At 44.5% G+C, this 20,391-nt stretch overlaps 1 protein-coding gene across 6 annotated transcripts in view; it reads right to left on the bottom strand.

Annotated features, from left to right (window-relative positions):
• Positions 1-20,391, bottom strand: part of LOC110502783 (BAR/IMD domain containing adaptor protein 2) — a 157,332-nt gene that overhangs the window by 54,642 nt on the left and 82,299 nt on the right. For 4 of the 6 annotated variants that reach the window (XM_036960472.1, XM_036960476.1, XM_036960475.1 and 1 more), the window contains 4 exons: positions 7,832-7,843; positions 7,125-7,186; positions 5,749-5,820; positions 2,757-2,894 (listed from right to left, as the gene is read on the bottom strand). In XM_036960472.1, the coding sequence (XP_036816367.1) occupies positions 2,757-2,894; positions 5,749-5,820; positions 7,125-7,186; positions 7,832-7,843 (284 nt within the window). The remainder of the gene's footprint in view (positions 1-2,756; positions 2,895-5,748; positions 5,821-7,124; positions 7,187-7,831; positions 7,844-20,391) is intronic. The other 2 variants (XM_036960473.1, XM_036960477.1) reach the window with 1 other exon arrangement.

Genomic DNA, 20,391 nt, shown 5'->3' with positions numbered 1-20,391 from the left:
ACCAGAGCTCTGTTAGTGTTTCTTGCTGAAAATGGCCACAAAGTTTCAAAGAAAAAGTTACAACTTGTTTCCCAAACAGTTAAATATCTGGGACATGACATTACAACTAATGGTTGGAAGTTGGGTTTGGAGTGTGTGGCTGAAATTCTCTCGACATCACAGCCAGTTACAAAACAGCACATGATGACACTCACAGGAATGGCAGGCTATTGCAGAGCCTGGCTACCTGATTATGCTGAAGTCACTCAGAAGAAGTCACACCTGAAGGACTGCAGGCACTTGACAAATTGAAACAATTTCTAACCTCTTCCCATCTTCCCATTTCATCTGTTTGTTTGCGAGAAAAATGGTTTCATGTCATCTGTCCTCACTCTGGACCATGGTGGGAAGCAATGGTCTGTTGCTTACTATTCTAAAAGACTTGACAGTCTTACTGCTTTTACTGCTTAAAGAATAGTCTCGTTATATGTTAGTGTTTTTTCTAACCTGATGCAAACTTGTCTTGGTGTGACTTAGTCATAAGACTGGGTGAGGGTAACATACAGCTAAGAGACGTTTGGGTGCAACCGCAGCATGTGAAATCCTGTGGGTTTACTATCTACAGAAAGTCACATGTATGGAACCTTGCAGAAAGGAGTACAATATAGGGTTTGATGTTGTGAATGCAGTTAGACGGTTGAGCCCTCGGGCTATCAACCTCATGCAATCTTAAAGTCTGCACAGACAACGTATTACCTTATTATCTGCTGACTGCCAACGTATACAGAAAGGGGTTGTATTTTCTCTAGAAAAGCAGAGACCTGGCTATGTTTGTTAAGCTTTCAACTCTGAACCATTCTTGGTGATGTTGATTGCTTAATTTTTGCAAATCTTATAATAAAGTTGTTGTTGGAAGAATCTACATTCTCTCTCTTCCTTTAGAATTTCCCTGACAGGCATCACAGCAGCAAGATTTGTTACCTGTTGCCACAAGAAAAGAGCAATCAGCGAAGAACAAACACCATTATAAGTACGTACGTACCTAGGTTTATGTTAATTTATTTTACCTTTTGTACTTTCATTATTTGTACATCATTACAACACTATATATAGACATAATGACATTTGAAATAGCTTTATTCTTTTTAAACTTTGTGTGTGTAATGTTCACTGCTAATTTCACCTTTGTTTATTATCTATTTCCCTTGCTTTGGCAATGTAAACATAAGTTTCCCATGCCAACAAAGCCCATAAATTGAAATTGAATAGAGAGAGAGAGACAGACAGAAGGATATTACTCATCTACAGTGTCTGTCTCAACAAAGGGAAACCCACTGCCCTTAGCTACAGAATAAATTTACAATGCTCATCTTTTCTAAACACTGAAGTCAAACCAATGGATTCACAAAATAAATCATTCAACTTGGATTTTCAGTCGCCAGTTGCATTTTGAATAAATAAATTGGAATCAGAGAAGACTGTGCAATATAAATTATATACTAACCTACCTCTAATGCAGGCACACACCCAATGCAATACGATTAGAAAACATCTATTGATTAAAAATAGGAATGAGAGAAGACCATGGTGTTAAACCAGGGTGAATAATTGATGTACCACTGCTTCTCTAACACCCAATTGATATGTTATGTAACATTAGCTATTTCTTATTTCCTGGGTCAGCAGCAGACCAGTGACATTCCCAATACATTCAAATCAGTCTGCCTCTTCCCCTGCAGCCCCATCTCACTTGCTTTCTCTCCTGCTTTCTCTCTCTCTATGTCTCTCTCTCCACCCACTCTCTCTTCTCAGTGAGCTTGGCTCTGGGCGGTCTGAGTCCCACAGACCCCGGGCCCAATAGAGGGTACCTCTTTCACGCCTCGATTAGATCAACAGCGTCATTGCATCAATGATGCATAATAAATTCTGCAGTCAAACCTTTTCATTATGTAATCCAACATCTTTACTGGATATGTGTTCAAAAAAAGTTCAACATTTACCTTTTGCTACCATTTATGTCAAGTCTACACATACAGTTTGATGTACATGTTGGTTATATCCGCAGAACAAAGAATACACTGCAACTGCCTCTGCAACGCAATGCTGCAAGGCAGACATGGATATTTATCTATGATTATTAATGTACTTCTAGTGCACCAAAATGCAATGACGATGTCGATGTGATCCCTCCAGTCATCAGCACAAGTCACAGTCACAGAGCCACAGATGTAGGATCTAAAATTGGGCCAGTTTGCTACAGCAGGAAAATAATCCTCCAGCAACAGGAAATGTGAATTATTATGTGGATTATAATAAATGGTTATCTTTGTAGAAGTTGATACATTTTCTGTAAGGGGAAATCAAGTCTGACATTTCAAAATGGAAATTACAAACTTCAGAAGCCTTTTAAACCTCAAATACACTACAAATTTTACATTTTAGTCATGGACAAAGTGCTCTGCTTCAGTGAAAGGGTCCATAAGATACTTGTTCAGCCTAAATCCCCTTTTGGATTTGCTCGGCTACCCATCTCTGACACCTGCTGGGCTGTGGCCAATAGTATGATATTTCTCTGGCTCAGAGTCAGTAGCAGTGTCCTCACCACCTTCCCCTAAGGTGACCTTTTGACCCACCAGCTGGCACTGCATCATCTCTAGGCTGACTAGGGACCCAGTCTGTCTGTTCATTCACAGTAGCAATACAAACCTGAGGTCCTTCTCCCCGTTCACTCCCCCTGCCTCCCCCACAGTCTCCCTCCTCCTCCCCCAGTCACTCACCTGCATCTCCTTGTCTCCGTACTTAGAGGTGTTCTTGCTGCCCTGGCTCTTCCTGCGTAGCTTCTTCAGTTCATCCTGACACTTCTCCAGACTCTCTCCTTTACTCTTGTGCTCCATCTGGTACTTCTTCAGAGCAGCCTGTAGGGGGAGTATAGATTCAGTTTTAAAAGCTCTACACAGAAAAAAAGTTATTGATGGGTTCTTCTTCAGGGTGATATGGGTAACCATTTTCCTTTGCGTATCAGGAAGGGTTATTTACTGCTGAGATGGTTGTGAAGAACCGACCGGTTCTTCCCCTCTCCAAAATGTTTTTATTTCATTCCATGAAATGCTAAACCGTTAAAAAAGTTCCTGTAATTTTATGTTACACTACGGCTAGTGTTTCCAATAAAAGTACTTTAAACAACAGCAAGTTACTGCAATAACACAGCTGAATTAAGGTGTTATTGCTGTAAAAGGACAGTATGCTACTGAATGCTGATTACTTGGGACTATACTTGATTTAATGACCTGATTTAATGAACTGCCGTAAGTTCTGTAATTGTACAGGATAAGTAATATTATAAACCTCAACTGGGATTTGAACTGCTATGCCACCAAAGGAATATAAAAAGGTAAAGGGGGATACCTAGTCAGTTGTACAACTGAATGCGTTCATCTAAAATGTGTCTTCCGCATTTAACCCAAACCCTATGAATCAGAGAGGTGTGGAGGGCTGCCTTAAATTGACATCCACATCATCGGCGCACGGGGAACAGTGGGTTAACTGCTTTGCTAAGGGGCAGAACAACAGATGCTTACTTTGTTAGCTCTGGGATTCGATCCAGCAACCTTTCGGTTATTGGCCCAATGCTCCTGTCAGGCCATGAAAAAGATTGGCCACAGATTTAACGGCAAGAATACATTTCTGCATTTTTGCTAAAAGTTGCCCAGAATCAAGTCCAATCTGACAACACGAACGAAACAATATTTGCATGATTTCACTGTAATACTTATCCCCAAAAATTAAATATAAATAAATATAATAATATATAATATAATAAATATAATAATTTACAAGAGTGTACTGTAACCAGCATACAGCAGCATTCTGTCATTTTACAACAATAACGCCTAAATTCAACTGTAAAAATACAATATAAATTGTTCCTGTATTTTTTGTGCAACTCAGTAGCTGGTGACATAATGCCAAATTTCAGGTAGTTTTTAACAGTGTCTGCCATAAGTCCATCTGAAGTATTGTATAAGTGTAACTGTAGAACCTGTCATTGGTTCTACCTGGAACCAGAGGGTTTTTCATGAGAGGGTTCTAAATGGATCTCCAACGGGTTTCCCTACAGGTACAAATTAAAGGGTTCTATGAGGCACCCAAAAGGGTTCCCCCATAGGGACAAATTACAGAAACGTGGAACCAGTGGGTTCTTCATGAGATGGTTCTACAAAAAAAATTGAAGGGTTCTACATAGCACCCAAAAGGGTTCCCCCATAGGGACAAATTAAATAATTTCTACTGGTTCTAATCTTTATTCATCTCTATCATATCCACACACCCAGTGGTGTAGCAGGAAATTCAGGTGGCTAGCAACAGTGAGGTTATGAGTTAAAATCCCAAGTGAGGTTAACTCCTAAGTAATCAGAATAAAGAAGCGTACTGTCCCTTACCAGTAGCCGGGAAATATTTAACAATGTAATGAAGAACCCTCTGGTTCCTGGTATAACTGTCCACAATTATACAAATTGTTATACAAAGGGTTATCCAAAGAACCAATATCAAAAGTTTTCCCCTATAGAGACAAAATGAAGGAAAAAAAACATGTTGGTACTAACTAGCACTTTGTTTTTGTGTATACAGTCATTGGCTACCCTAAACTAGTGTTCTACCAATTAAGTTATTTGTTTGGTCCCATTTCAAGCCACCTGACCACCTTTTATTCACTGATTGATGCACTATAGCATAATCCAAGCGACTGGGTTGCCTGCCTGCCTGCCTGCCTTTCTGGTGGCCGCAAAACAATGTTTCTAATCTTTTATTTCTGTCTGATGGAAAAACCTAGCTGAGCGTGGCTAATTACTTTTGTCAATGCTGAATTAACAGAGCAGAGCAAGAGAAGGGCAGCATATGCCAGCATGCCAAAAACGCCCTCAAATGAACTGATGAGGTAAATATGAATTTCAAATAGATGCTACAGTATTATTAAATTAGTGACTCTGGTACAGATTTTATTTTGTGAGCATCCAGAAATGACACTTTCATTTAAAGGGATGTTTCAGTGGGATGACATTCATAGTAGGCCTTTATTTATTCCCAATTCTGCAGAAGTTGTCTGGGAAAGCTTTGAAAAAGAAAGGAAAACCTCAAGAAACAAATCCAACACTTCAAATATTTCTAGAAATGTGTTTATCGCTTTAATAAAACTCAAACTTCTACATCTTTGTATTTTCCTAAAATGGGTAATAGCCAGTAATTCATGGAGCGGAAAGTAAGAGAAGAAAGTAATTCATGTAACTTTATTGCAGATTGGTAATGATTAAAACCTGTGGGAAATTCTCAGAAAGCTGTGGAGTTTGTCTCTAACTGATGATTTGATGAGAATTTGGTTCCTGCCCTGGTTCCTGCTGCTCCATAAGGAGGCCTAGCTAGCTGACTTAAAATACAATTAAAAGCACTAGTCTGCTTCAACTCTTTGTTAATGAGGCATTCACTTCAGAATACACACACCACTGACACAGAAGTATATAGAGGCATTATATAAATCTGAACTAAAATTAAATTAACTCTGCTGTAATGTCATGAGAACACAGTTAGTAACTATGAATAATTATAGGTCATAATAAGCTATATTTGTAAGGGCCATCAACCTATAACCATTACCATAGAGTGAAGGTGAGAACACACCTAAAGGTATATTTAGAGGGTGCTAAATAACAAGGAGTTACTACAGTGAATGAATGGGAGACAACAATGAATGACCTTTCCTAGGAGGACACTCACATTTAGGTAGCGTGCATCCAGCTCCACCTTCTTCTCCAGCTCTGTCAGAAGCTCATTGTGGAAAGACTTCAGCTAGAGGACAGAAAGGACTCCAAAGAGTTAATGATAACATAAGATACACCCACACATCTCATCACCAACACAGACAGGAATAGAACCTGCTTCAGGTTGTTACGTTCTCAACTTCCAAACCAGACTTGTTTGTTTTTTAAAACAATTGACTATTCTGGCTGGCTGTCAGCGTGTGTTGTGGTGTCAACATGACTTGGAGAGAGACGTTTGTCGTGACATCAAAACTAACACACTCAAAGGATTAGGGGAGGTTGTATAGCACCGGTATGTAAATTATGTCGAAATTCATGCCAATGTTGAGGTTATTTATGTGTGTGTGAACACGTGCCTGCGTAATCTCAGTAAAAAACATGTTGTCCCCATATGAGAACTATTTGAAAAACCCCTTTGGTTCCATGTACTGTAGAACCCTTTACACAGACGGTTCTACATGGAACCCAAAAGAGTTCTACATGGAACCAAAAAGGGTTCCACCTGGAACCAGACAGTGTTATCCTATGGGGACAGCCGAAGAAGCATTTTGGAACCTTTTTTCCTAAGAGTGTGTATGTTGACAATTGACTTTTGCGTCAATAGAGACAAATAGCAGAGTTATCTCCAGTCCCAGACCAGGCGGAACTGAAAACAAACGACAAAACAACTGAATCAATGGTGCCTCTAAATAATGAAACATCCCAGATTAACACATTCTGAGGTGGTGTCTTCAGATGACAGAGGGACTCTAATTAATAAAAACAAGAAAGTCCCCTTTGCTCTGCTTTGGAGTACTGCTCTTTCTAAAGGGCCCTTAAAGTTACTGTGTCCCAAATGGTACCCTATTACTTATAAAGTACATTATTTTTTACCACAGCTTATGAGCCCTAGTCAAAAGTAGTGCACTGCACAGGGAATAGGGTGCCATTCGAGACTGAAACTGTATCAAAACCCTTCGGTCTCTTTTCTTCTCTTTTTGTCTTAGTAGTCTGAAGCAAAGTCTGAAGCAATAATATTTTCTTAAATTCTAGAAGTTGGCTGTGTGCTGTAAGATCAGGAACAGACGAGATGTAAGTGTGTATAAAAACAATAGTTAAGAGGCCAGTAGTCCATTGTTTGTGTGTGCGTAGTAGAGCTCTGTTCCTTTGAATTCAAGCATTGCACAGTATCTTCATATTTTCATGCAATGGCTTTAAAACGAGGATTAGCAAAATACTTAGTTAGCTCCTGGTATAGATTGTGATTGGGTGATACTAGAGTTGAGCTGCCAGAGCAAATGTAAGAGACAATAAGCCTTCATCATCCTGATCATGGTCCTGTGTTCTTCTCACCATATCTTCAAGCTGCATCTGGATCTGTCTGTGGACCTCAGCCATCTGAAAGAGAACGTCCCCTAAAGAGAGAACACACGGGAAAGAAAATGGGGAAAAGAGAGAGAGGGAGAAAGAAAGAGACAGAATGATATTAAATATTATGTGTGTCGTTGAAAGCTACATCAACGTGCAAAAACCAGACCATGCAGCCACACAAAACACTTGGAAGACAGGTGGAGTGAGGGAGGGAGACGAGGGAGGAGAGGATGGGAATGAACAGGATGGAACATCAGTCAAGTCACGGAACTGAAAACATTGTAAACTTAAAAGAATAGAACACAAATATAAAAACAGAAACAGAGAATGTAAGAAAGTCACGAGCTAAACAAGATATCTAAAGACACAACACTGTCTGTAAAAATAAATGAAAGTAGTCATGGTAATATTAGCTCATGTTACTAGTACTGAGAACATACAGCACAAATACTCCATATATTCAGTACAAATTTGTCATATCATGAGAAAGAAATCAAATGAAAGTTTCACAAATGAATGAGTACTTCTTTATACTAAGAGATAGTGCTTTGCATTAAATAAAACAACATGTAAATACTTCAAACAAGAAAAGCAGAACCAAGAGAAAAGTTGAAAATAAAACAAACAGAAAGTAAAGGGTGATTCATGCAGCCAGGGAGATATAATGCGTGTCATTTTAAGATACCTACATGCTGCCTCTTCTGAATATGCAATGCATTGTAAAAAAAAAAGGAACAAACAGATCTAGTTTGAGCAAAGAACGAATAGAAGGGTAAAGAACTGGAGAGACAGTGACAGATCAAACTACCCCAGAGAAACGAGACAAGACAGGTTTCCAAATAGGTTCCCCAGATAAAAGAATGAGACACATGAAAGGGTTCCACACACAAACGGTGATTGTGTTCACTCAAATATTGACTTAGCAGACATTCAAAGGGAGACGACTCATTGGAATCTATTCATTATCCATATATAAGTCAAAGAACTCTAATTTCCAATCTCACCGCACCCTCTCTATTTCTATGTAACACACTGCCCTACCCTGACATCATTTGCTGTTTAATATGTGGTCAGTGGCGTTCTGAGATCAGTAATTTAGGTTATTAAACACGTTAGAAAGGAGAAGAAGAGGTGAGGGTAGAGAGTAAAACTAAGGGAACATGATGATCCTTCCCATGTGGAACTAAAGAAGTAAGGAGAACATTCTAAGAGAACATTCTAGAGGGGGGCTTTCCATAGAATTAGGAATTAGAATACAAATTAATTTAATAGGATCTCTATGGGGCTTTCTTTTATGACATCACAGCATAGGGAGGCTTATCAGGAGGTGTTGAGGTCATCAAGCTACGACTCTAATTGAGAAGGGGATTTAGGAGTAGGGAAGGTTTGGAAAGCATTAAGGTCCCTTCTAACAAGGTTTGGACCGGATTCGACATTTTCAAATCTACAAAAACAGCATGTTATGCAAAACTGTTACAGTGCACACAACATATGAGTTTATTGGCTTAGAGATTATATTGTTAGCTGCACAATGCACACACTTAAAAAAATCTTAAACTCTTACACCCGCTGGTGGCATTTTCTAAACAACACATAATATTGTATACAGCCCTGATAAAGTACATTTAGGTTTAAAAAATACAAGTCCTACTAACACATGCTTAGTACTGTTAGAAAGGTAAGAACTGTGGATTCTGATGGTGTCTAGGTGTGACTACTACAAATCTACAAGACTACAATGATGTGACTACTACAAATCTCTTCCTAGTAACAGAATTGAAAGTCTAGGTTTGAAATAAAATGTCAGCCATTACTGTTCACAAAGGATATTTTTAAATCAAGTAAAAAAAGGAATGAATACAACCCTGATCACGCATAAACAGTTCACTTTCACAGCAGCCATGTTGTATTCCTTCTCACATATACAGTTGAAGTCGGAAATGTACATACACCTTAGCCAAATACATTTAAACTCAGTTTTTCACAAATCCTGACATTTAATCCTAGTAAAAATTCCCTGTCTTAGGTCAGTTAGGATCACTTTATTTTAAGAATGTGAAATGTCAGAATAATAGTAGAGAGAATGATTTATTACAGCTTATATTTCTTTCATCACATTCCCAGTGGGTCAGAAGTTTACATACACTCAATTAGTATGTGGTAGTGTTGCCTTTAAATTGTTTAACTTGGGTCAAACGTTTCAGGAAGCTTTCCACAAGCTTCCCACAATAAGCTGGGTGAATTTAGGCCATTCCTCCTGACAGAGCTGGTGTAACTGAGTCAGGTTTGTAGGACACCAGGTTTGTAGGACAACCGTAGTCTGGCTTTTTTATGGCGGTTTTGGAGCAGTGGCTTCTACCTTGCTCAGCGGCCTTTCAGGTTATGTTGATATAGAACTCGTTTTGCTGTGGATATAGAGACTTTTGTACCTGTTTCCTCCAGCATCTTCACAAGGTCCTTTACGGTTGTTCTGGGATTGATTTGCACTTTTTGCAGCAAAGTACGTTCATCTCTAGGAGACAGAACGTGTCTCCTTCCTGAGTGTTATGACAGCTGCGTAGTTCCATGGTGTTAATACTTGGGACCACGCTGTACTATTTTGTACAGATGAACATGGTACCTTCAGGTGTTTGGAAATTTCTCCCAAGGATGAACCAGACTTGTGGAGGTCTACAATTGTTTTTCTGAGGTCTCTCTAGTCTGTGAAGGGGGTTCTCAAACTTTTTGAGTCTGGTGACCCCTTTTGTGATAGAAAATTAATCAGGGACCCCCTCGTAATCAGAACGCAACTCGAGTGAGAGGAAAATAGCATACAATGAGTTTTAATATGACTTCAGCCGTGCATGGCTGGACGAACCAATACTTGGGCCCTGGGAATGAACATTTAAAGGCCTGCCTCTTGGCATCGGAGAGAAAATGTTACAGTTCTTGCAAGCCATCTGATGCACATTCAAATGTCATAAATCAGCACTGCAGAGCTCTCCCTGTCCTATGCCGTGCCTTGATTGTGTTACTGTTGATGATATCTTTAAATGTGCACATACACCCTGGTACATCTACTGTTGCTAGCCCCAATTCTGACTTGTGCTCTGATATCTGCTTCACTGATTTCTGCTCTCGTAAAAGCCTGGGTTTTCCGCACGTTAACTCGAGAAGCTTATTACCTAAAATGGATAAATTGAAAGTGTGGGTTCACAGCTCCAATCAGAGACGTGGTTAAGGAAGAGTGTTTTGGTTATAACCGTTTTCGGCAAGACAGATCTTCCAAAGGTGGGGGAGTGGTAATTTTTTTACCAAGGATCACCTTTAGTGCTCGGTTGTCTCCTTCAAGTATTGACACCGGCCTGTACCCTACCTGCCCTAAGCTCTCTCCTGGCACCTTACACTAAGTCTGAATTTTTCCTGATAGGTGACCTAAACTGGGATATGCTTAAACCACCTGACCAAGTTCTAAAGCAATGGGAATCCCTAAATCTCTCTTAGATTATTACCAATCCCACAAGGTATGACTACAAACACCCAGAAAATGCCTCTGTGAATTGAAAGTGTGGGTTCACAGCTCCAATCAGAGACGTGGTTAAGGAAGAGTGTTTTGGTTATAACCATTTTCGGCAAGACAGATCTTCCAAAGGTGGGGGAGTGGTAATTTTTTTACCAAGGATCACCTTTAGTGCTCGGTTGTCTCCTTCAAGTATTGACACCGGCCTGTACCCTACCTGCCCTAAGCTCTCTCCTGGCACCTTACACTAAGTCTGAATTTTTCCTGATAGGTGACCTAAACTGGGATATGCTTAAACCGCCTGACCAAGTTCTAAAGCAATGGGAATCCCTAAATCTCTCTTAGATTATTACCAATCCCACAAGGTATGACTACAAACACCCAGAAAATGCTCACAAATAATCCTGATAGGTTTCAGTCTAGTGTTTTCTGTATTGACCTTTATTTAACTAGGCAAGTCAGTTAAGAACAAATTCTTATTTTCAATGACGGCCTAGGAACAGTGGGTTAGCTGCCTTGTTCAGGGGCAGAAAGGCAGATTTCTACCTTGTCAGCCCAGGGATTCGATCTAGCAACCTTTCGGTTACTAGTCCAACGCGCTAACCACTAGCCTACCTGCCGCCCGTAGCAATCACTGTTTTACAGCCTGTGTTCATAATGGCTGCTAAGTGAAACGACCTGTCCTGATTTGTCATAGACGCTTGCTAAAAAACTGTAATGAGCAAGTCTTCCTTCATGAACTGGCCTCTGTAAAATGGTATAGAATCAGCGTGATCCCCTCTGTCGAATACGCTTGGACCTTCTTTTTTATATTTTCAGTTGTATTGTTAACAAACATGCCCCCATTAAGAAAATGAGAATTAAAAACAGGTTCAGCCCCTTATTTGACCATGATCTTGCAGAATTACTCCAACTCAAGAATTGCATTTGGCGAAAGGCTTGGCACACGCATACTCAGGCTGACTGGCTCTCATTCAGGAAAATGAGAAATAAGTGCACTCAGGCTATCCAGAAGGCCAAAATGAGTTACTTTGAGGAGTAGGTCTCTCTCTGTGGGTCTAATCCCAAGAAGTTCTGGAAAACGGTTAAAGACCTGGAGAATAAACCCTCCTCCTCACAGCTGCCCATGTCCCTTAATATTGATGATGTGGTTGTTACTGACAAGAAGCACATGGCCGAGCTCTTTAATCACCACTTCATTAAGTCAGGACTCCTATTTTATTCAGCCTTGCCTCCTTGCCCGTCCAACATTTCCTAATCTCCCTCCCATGTGACTATACCTGATACTTCTCCCTCTTTTCCCCCTACCCTGCTACAAGGTTTCTCCTTGCAGGCAGTCACTGAGTCCAAGGTGCTAAAGGAGCTCCTGAAACTTGAACCCCAAAAAACATCTGGGTCAGATGGTTTAGACCCTTTCTTCTTTAAGGTTGCTGCCCCTATCACCGCCAAGCCTATCTCTGACCTTTTTAACCTGTCTCTCCTTTCTGGGGAGGTTCCCATTGCTTGGAAGGCAGCCATGGTTTCTCCTTTATTTAAAAGGGGAGATCAAGCTGATCCTAAATGTTATAGGTCTATTTCTATTTTGCTCTGTTTCTCAAAAGTGTTGGAAAAACATGTATTTGGCCTGGTTTGCTAACTACCTCTCTCAAAGAGGCAGTGTATAAAGTCAGAAAATCTGCTGTTTCAGCCACTGCCTGTCACCAAGGGAGTACCCCAAGGCTCAATCCTAGGCTCCACGCTCTTCTCAATTTACATCAACAACATAGATCAGGCAGTAGGAAGCTCTCTCATTCATTTATAAGCAGATGATAGTCTTATACTCAGCTGGCCCCTCCCCGGATTTTGTGTTAAACGCTCTACAGCAAAGCTTTCTAAGTGTCCAATAAGCTTTCTCTACCCGTAACCTTGTTCTGAACACCTCCAAAACAAAGGTCATGTGGTTTGGTAAGACGAATTCCCCTCTCCCCACCAGTGTAAGTACTACCTCTAAGGGTTAGACAGTACACTGTCCTTCTCTCAGCACATATCAAAGCTGCAGGCTAAAGTTAAATCTAGACTTGGTTTGCTCTATCGTAATCGCTCCTCTTTCACCCCAGCTGACAAACTAACATTGATTCAGATGACCATCCTACCCATGCTAGATTACAGAGACATAATTTATATTTAGGCAGGAAAGGGTGCTCTTGAGTGGCTAGATGTTCTTTACCATTTGGACATCAGATTTGCCACCAATGCTTCTTATGGGACACATCACTGCACTCTATACTCCTCTGTAAACTGGTTGATGCTTATTTATAAAACCCTCTTTTGCCTCACTCCCCCCTCATCCTCCACATACAACACCCGTTCTGCCAGTCACATTCTGTTAAAGGGCCCCAAAGCACACACATCCCTGGGTCGCTCCTCTTTTCAGTTCGCTGCAGCTAGCGACTGGAATGAGCTGCAACACACACTCAAACTGGAGTCATCTCCATCTCTTCATTCAAAGACTCAATCATGGACACTCTTACCGACAGTTGTGACTGCTTCGACTGATGTATTGTTGTCTCTACTTTCTTGCCCTTTGTGCTGTTGTCTGTGGCCAATAATGTTTGTACCATGTTTTGTGCTACTATCATGTTGTATTGCTACCATGCTGTTGTCAGGTTGTGTTGTTACCATGCTGTGTTGTCACGTGTTGCTCCCTTGCTATGTTGTTGTCTTAGGTCTCTCTTTATGTAGTGTTGTCTCCCTTGTCATGATGTATGTTTTGTCCTATATTTATGATTTCTTTATTTTTAATCCTAGCCTCCGTCCCTGCAGGAGGCCTTTTGCCTTTTGGTAGGCCGTCATTGTAAATAAGTATTTGTTCTTAACTGGCTTGCCTAGTTAAATAAAGGTAGAATAAAAAATGAATTACTTTTTTTTTGCCATGACACAAGAGATGTTGTTGTTGTTGCAGCATGAAAACTAATATCGTGCAACACCACACATTTTGCCATGAGACAAAGAGAAAACTTTGTAGTTTTAAATAAAATACTAATTGGGGGGAAGAGAAGAAGTATTGAGTTGAAAAATGTATAATTGGTGGAATACTATTGATACCCATATGCCTCCCAGACCCATGTTGCCCAGGATTAAGAAATTGTATATTCGTTCCACCAATTCGGTGCCTTTTGAGAAGTGGAACTTGGTCCGAAAAAACATTTGATTTCATTGTTACATTCTGTCATAAAGAGCACATGTTCAACTTCATAAAACATGTTTCCCTATCTCAACAGGGTAAATAAATAAATAAAAATACTAGGTAAGTGCCTATTAAGTACCAAATAAAGTAACATTCTTCTTGAATCAGCCATAAATCCCCATGTGACAGGGGGAATTGAAACTTGTTGTGTGCAACAACAGGGAGTGGCAATTGAAGCATCACAAAACAAACATTTAAATATTTCTAGCCTATGGGTAACAGGGTTGACTTGTTATGCTTGACCTGCTCAGTTTTCCTCCACAAAACACCAGAAAATGGTCCAGAATAGAAGAACCAGCTTACCTGTTTTTGACTATTAGATGTTCAATGTTTCTTCATAATAAAAAAAAAAAAGTGGTTTGACTTTAAAATCACTAACACTAAATAAATAATAATCTTCAGAAGTGACTTTGTCAAAGCAACAAAATAACTAGGTCTTTACAATGACGGCAAAACAACATCTGTTGTTGTTAGAAATATTCAATTAAAAATGAAATGTGGAACTGTATTTATTTGTAAGCTCTGTTTACAGGTCTGGCTCCATGCCAAGGTGGACTGTGCAGTCCCAGTGCTGATCCATCACACGGCGAAACCTCTAAGAGGACATCAGAGGATAACAATGGTGGTGAGGCAGTGAAACAGCATCCTTCCTCTACCCACCACCACCTTCCTTCCTTCCTTCCTTCCTTCCTTCCTTCCTTCCTTCCTTCCTTCCTTCCTTCCTTCCTTCCTTCCTTCCTTCCTTCCTTCCTCTACTCACTACCTTACTTCCTTCCTTCCTCTACCCACCACCCTCCTCCTCCTTTCTTCCTCTACCCACCACCCTCTTCCTTCCTTCCTTCCTTCCTTCCTTCCTTCCTTCCTTCCTTCCTTCCTTCCTTCCTTCCTTCCTTCCTTCCTTCCTTCCTTCCTTCCTTCCTTCCTTCCTTCCTCTACCCACCACCCTCCTCCTCCTTCCTTCCTTTTCCCACCACCCTCCTCCTCCTTCCTTCCTCTTCCCACCACCCTCCTCTGTCCTTCCTTCCTCTACCCACCACCCTCCTCCTCCTTTCTTCCACTACCCACCACCCTCCTCCTTCCTTCCTTCCTTTCTCTTCCCACCACCCTCCTCCTTCCTTCCTCTTCCCACCACCCTCCTCATTCCTTCCTTCCTCTACCCACCACCCTCCTCCTTCCTTCCTCTACCCACCACCCTCCTCCTTCCTTCCTACCTTCCTTACTTCCTCCCTTTTCCCACACCCTCCTCCTTCCTTCCTTCCTTCCTTCCTCTTCCCACCACCCTCCTCCTTCCTTCCTTCCTCTTCCCACCACCCTCCTCCTTCCTTCCTTCCTCTACCCACCACCCTCCTCCTTCCTTCCTTCCTCTACTCACTACCTTACTTCATTCCTTCCTTCCTTCCTCTACTCACTACCTTACTTCCTTCCTTCCTCTACCCACCACCCTCCTCCCTACCTTCCTCTACTCACCACCCTCCTCCCTACCTTCCTTCCTTCCTTCCTTTACCCACCACCCTCCTTCCTTCCTCTACCCACCACCCTCCTCCTCCCTCTACCCACCACCCTCCTTCCTTCCTTCCTTCCTTCCTTCCTTCCTTCCTTCCTTCCTTCCTTCCTTCCTTCCTTCCTTCCTTCCTTCCTTCCTTCCTTCCTTCCTTCCTTCCTTCCTTCCTTCCTTCCTTCCTTCTTTCCTTCCTTCCTTCCTTCCTCTTCCCACCACCCTCCTCCTTCCTTCCTTCCTTCCTTACTTCCTCTTCCCACCCTCCTCCTTCCTCCCACTTCCCACCTTCCTTCCTTCATTCCTTTTCCCACCACCCTCCTCCTTCCTTCCTACCTTCCTTACTTCCTCCCTTTTCCCACACCCTCCTCCTTCCTTCCTTCCTTCCTTCCTCTTCCCACCACCCTCCTCCTTCCTTCCTTCCTCTTCCCACCACCCTCCTCCTTCCTTCCTTCCTCTACCCACCACCCTCCTCCTTCCTTCCTTCCTCTACTCACTACCTTACTTCATTCCTTCCTTCCTTCCTCTACTCACTACCTTACTTCCTTCATGCCTCTACTCACCACCCTCCTCCCTTCCTTCCTCTACTCACCACCCTCCTCCCTTCCTTCCTCTACTCACCACCCTCCTCCCTTCCTTCCTTCCTTCCTTTACCCACCACCCTCCTTCCTTCCTCTACCCACCACCCTTCCTTCCTTCCTCTACCCACCACCCTCCTCCTTCCTTCCTACCTTCCATCCTTCCTTCCTTCCTTTTCCCACACCTTCCTCCTTCCTTCCTTCCTCTTCCCACCACCCTCCTCCTTCCTTCCTTCCTCTTCCCACCACCCTCCTCCTTCCTTCCTTCCTTTCTCTTCCCACCACCCTCCTCCTTCCTTCCTCTACCCACCACCCTCCTCCTTCCTTCCTTCCTCTACTCACTACCTTACTTCCTTCCTTCCTCTACCCACCACCCTCCTCCCTACCTTCCTCTACTCACCACCCTCCTCCCTACCTTCCTTCCTTCCTTCCTTTACCCACCACCCTCCTTCCTTCCTCTACCCACCACCCTCCTCCTCCCTCTACCCACCACCCTCCTTCCTTCCTTCCTTCCTTCCTTCCTTCCTTCCTTCCTTCCTTCCTTCCTTCCTTCCTTCCTTCCTTCCTTCCTTCCTTCCTCTTCCCACCACCCTCCTCCTTCCTTCCTTCCTTCCTTACTTCCTCTTCCCACCCTCCTCCTTCCTCCCACTTCCCACCTTCCTTCCTTCATTCCTTTTCCCACCACCCTCCTCCTTCCTTCCTACCTTCCTTACTTCCTCCCTTTTCCCACACCCTCCTCCTTCCTTCCTTCCTTCCTTCCTCTTCCCACCACCCTCCTCCTTCCTTCCTTCCTCTTCCCACCACCCTCCTCCTTCCTTCCTTCCTCTACCCACCACCCTCCTCCTTCCTTCCTTCCTCTACTCACTACCTTACTTCATTCCTTCCTTCCTTCCTCTACTCACTACCTTACTTCCTTCATTCCTCTACCCACCACCCTCCTCCCTTCCTTCCTCTACTCACCACCCTCCTCCCTTCCTTCCTCTACTCACCACCCTCCTCCCTTCCTTCCTTCCTTCCTTTACCCACCACCCTCCTTCCTTCCTCTACCCACCACCCTTCCTTCCTTCCTCTACCCACCACCCTCCTCCTTCCTTCCTACCTTCCATCCTTCCTTCCTTCCTTTTCCCACACCTTCCTCCTTCCTTCCTTCCTCTTCCCACCACCCTCCTCCTTCCTTCCTTCCTCTTCCCACCACCCTCCTCCTTCCTTCCTTCCTTTCTCTTCCCACCACCCTCCTCCTTCCTTCCTCTTCCCACCACCCTCCTCATTCCTTCCTTCCTCTTCCCACCACCCTCCTCCTTCCTTCCTTCCTCTACCCACCACCCTCCTCCTTCCTTCCTTCCTCTACCCACCACCCTCCTCCTTCCTTCCTTCCTCTACTCACTACCTTACTTCCTTCCTTCCTCTACCCACCACCCTCCTCCCAACCTTCCTCTACTCACCACCCTCCTCCCTTCCTTCCTTCCTTTACCCACCACCCTCCTTCCTTCCTCTACCCACCACCCTCCTCCTCCCTCTACCCACCACCCTCCTTCTTCCTTCCTTCCTCTTTCCACCACCGTCCTTCCTTCCTTCCTTCCTTCCTTCCTTCCTTCCTTCCTTCCTTCCTTCCTTCCTTCCTTCCTTCCTTCCTTCCTTCCTTCCTTCCTTCCTTCCTCTTCCCACCACCCTCCTCCTTCCTTCTTTCCTTACTTCCTCTTCCCACCCTCCTCCTTCCTCCCACTTCCCACCTTCCTTCCTTTTCCCACCACCCTCCTCCTTCCTTCTTACCTTCCTTACTTCCTTCCTTTTCCCACACCCTCCTCCTTCCTTCCTTCCTTCCTTCCTTCCTCTTCCCACCACCCTCCTCCTTCCTTCCTTCCTCTTCCGACCACCCTCCTCCTTCCTTCCTTCCTCTACCCACCACCCTCCTCCTTCCTTCCTTCCTCTACTCACTACCTTACTTTGTTCCTTCCTTCCTTCCTCTACTCACTACCTTACTTCCTTCATTCCTCTACCCACCACCCTCCTCCCTTCCTTCCTCTACTCACCACCCTCCTCCCTTCCTTCCTCTACTCACCACCCTCCTCCCTTCCTTCCTTCCTTCCTTTACCCACCACCCTTCCTTCCTTCCTCTACCCACCACCCTCCTCCTTCCTTCCTACCTTCCTTCCTTCCTTTTCCCACACCTTCCTCCTTCCTTCCTTCCTCTTCCCACCACCCTCCTCCTTCCTTCCTTCCTCTTCCCACCACACTCCTCCTTCCTTCCTTCCTTTCTCTTCCCACCACCCTCCTCCTTCCTTCCTTCCTTTCTCTTCCCACCACCCTCCTCCTTCCTTCCTCTTCCCACCACCCTCCTCATTCCTTCCTTCCTCTTCCCACCACCCTCCTCCTTCCTTCCTTCCTCTACCCACCACCCTCCTCCTTCCTTCCTTCCTTCCTCTACCCACCACCCTCATCCTTCCTTCCTTCCTCTACTCACTACCTTACGTCCTTCCTCTACTCACTACCTTACTTCCTTCATTCCTCTACCCACCACCCTCCTCCCTTCCTTCCTCTACTCACCACCCTCCTCCCTTCCTTCCTTCCTTCCTTTACCCACCACCCTCCTTCCTTCCTCTACCCACCACCCTCCTTCCTTCCTCTACCCACCACCCTCCTCCTTCCTTCCTTTCTCTACCCACCACCCTCCTCCTTCCTTCCTTCCTCTTTCCACCACCTTCCTTCCTTCCTTCCTTCCTTCCTTTCTTCCTCTTCCCACCACCCTCCTCCTTCCTTCCTTCCTTCCTCTACCCACCACCCTCCTCCTTCCTTCCTTCCTCTACCCACCACCCTCCTCCTTCCTTCCTTCCTCTACTCACTACCTTACTTCCTTCCTTCCTCTACCCACCACCCTCCTCCCTACCTTCCTCTACTCACCACCCTCCTCCCTTCCTTCCTTCCTTCCTTCCTTTACCCACCACCCTCCTTCCTTCCTCTACCCACCACCCTCCTCCTCCCTCTACCCACCACCCTCCTTCTTCCTTCCTTCCTCTTTCCACCACCGTCCTTCCTTCCTTCCTTCCTTCCTTCCTTCCTTCCTTCCTTCCTTCCTTCCTTCCTTCCTTCCTCTTCCCACCACCCTCCTCCTTCCTTCCTTCCTTACTTCCTCTTCCCACCCTCCTCCTTCCTCCCACTTCCCACCTTCCTTCCTTCATTCCTTTTCCCACCACCCTCCTCCTTCCTTCTTACCTTCCTTACTTCCTTCCTTTTCCCACACCCTCCTCCTTCCTTCCTTCCTTCCTTCCTCTTCCCACCACCCTCCTCCTTCCTTCCTTCCTCTTCCCACCACCCTCCTCCTTCCTTCCTTCCTCTACCCACCACCCTCCTCCTTCCTTCCTTCCTCTACTCACTACCTTACTTTGTTCCTTCCTTCCTTCCTCTACTCACTACCTTACTTCCTTCATTCCTCTACCCACCACCCTCCTCCCTTCCTTCCTCTACTCACCACCCTCCTCCCTTCCTTCCTCTACTCACCACCCTCCTCCCTTCCTTCCTTCCTTCCTTTACCCACCACCCTTCCTTCCTTCCTCTACCCACCACCCTCCTCCTTCCTTCCTACCTTCCTTCCTTCTTTCCTTTTCCCACACCTTCCTCCTTCCTTCCTTCCTCTTCCCACCACCCTCCTCCTTCCTTCCTTCCTCTTCCCACCACACTCCTCCTTCCTTCCTTCCTTTCTCTTCCCACCACCCTCCTCCTTCCTTCCTTCCTTTCTCTTCCCACCACCCTCCTCCCTTCCTCTTCCCACCACCCTCCTCATTCCTTCCTTCCTCTTCCCACCACCCTCCTCCTTCCTTCCTTCCTCTACCCACCACCCTCCTCCTTCCTTCCTTCCTCTACCCACCACCCTCATCCTTCCTTCCTTCCTCTACTCACTACCTTACTTCCTTCCTCTACTCACTACCTTACTTCCTTCATTCCTCTACCCACCACCCTCCTCCCTTCCTTCCTCTACTCACCACCCTCCTCCCTTCCTTCCTTCCTTCCTTTACCCACCACCCTCCTTCCTTCCTCTACCCACCACCCTCCTTCCTTCCTCTACCCACCACCCTCCTCCTTCCTTCCTTTCTCTACCCACCACCCTCCTCCTTCCTTCCTTCCTCTTTCCACCACCTTCCTTCCTTCCTTCCTTCCTTCCTTTCTTCCTCTTCCCACCACCCTCCTCCTTCCTTCCTTCCTTCCTCTTCCCACCATCCTCCTCCTTCTTTCCTACCTTCCTTCCTTCCTTCCTCTACCCGCCACCCTCCTCCTTCCTTCCTTCCTCTACCCACCACCCTCCTCCTTCCTTCCTTCCTCTTCCCACCACCCTCCTCCTCTTTCCTTCCTCTTCCCACCACCCTCCTCCTCCTTCCTTCCTCTACCCACCACCCTCCTCCTTCCTTCCTTCCTCTACCCACCACCCTCCTCCTTCCTTCCTTCCTCTTCCACCACCC

Source organism: Oncorhynchus mykiss, chromosome 23 (assembly GCF_013265735.2).
Source record: "Oncorhynchus mykiss isolate Arlee chromosome 23, USDA_OmykA_1.1, whole genome shotgun sequence".
NCBI lineage: Eukaryota > Metazoa > Chordata > Actinopteri > Salmoniformes > Salmonidae > Oncorhynchus > Oncorhynchus mykiss.
The sequence above is the reverse complement of the archived record's forward strand: the minus strand, read 5'-3'. Positions and strand labels throughout refer to the sequence as shown.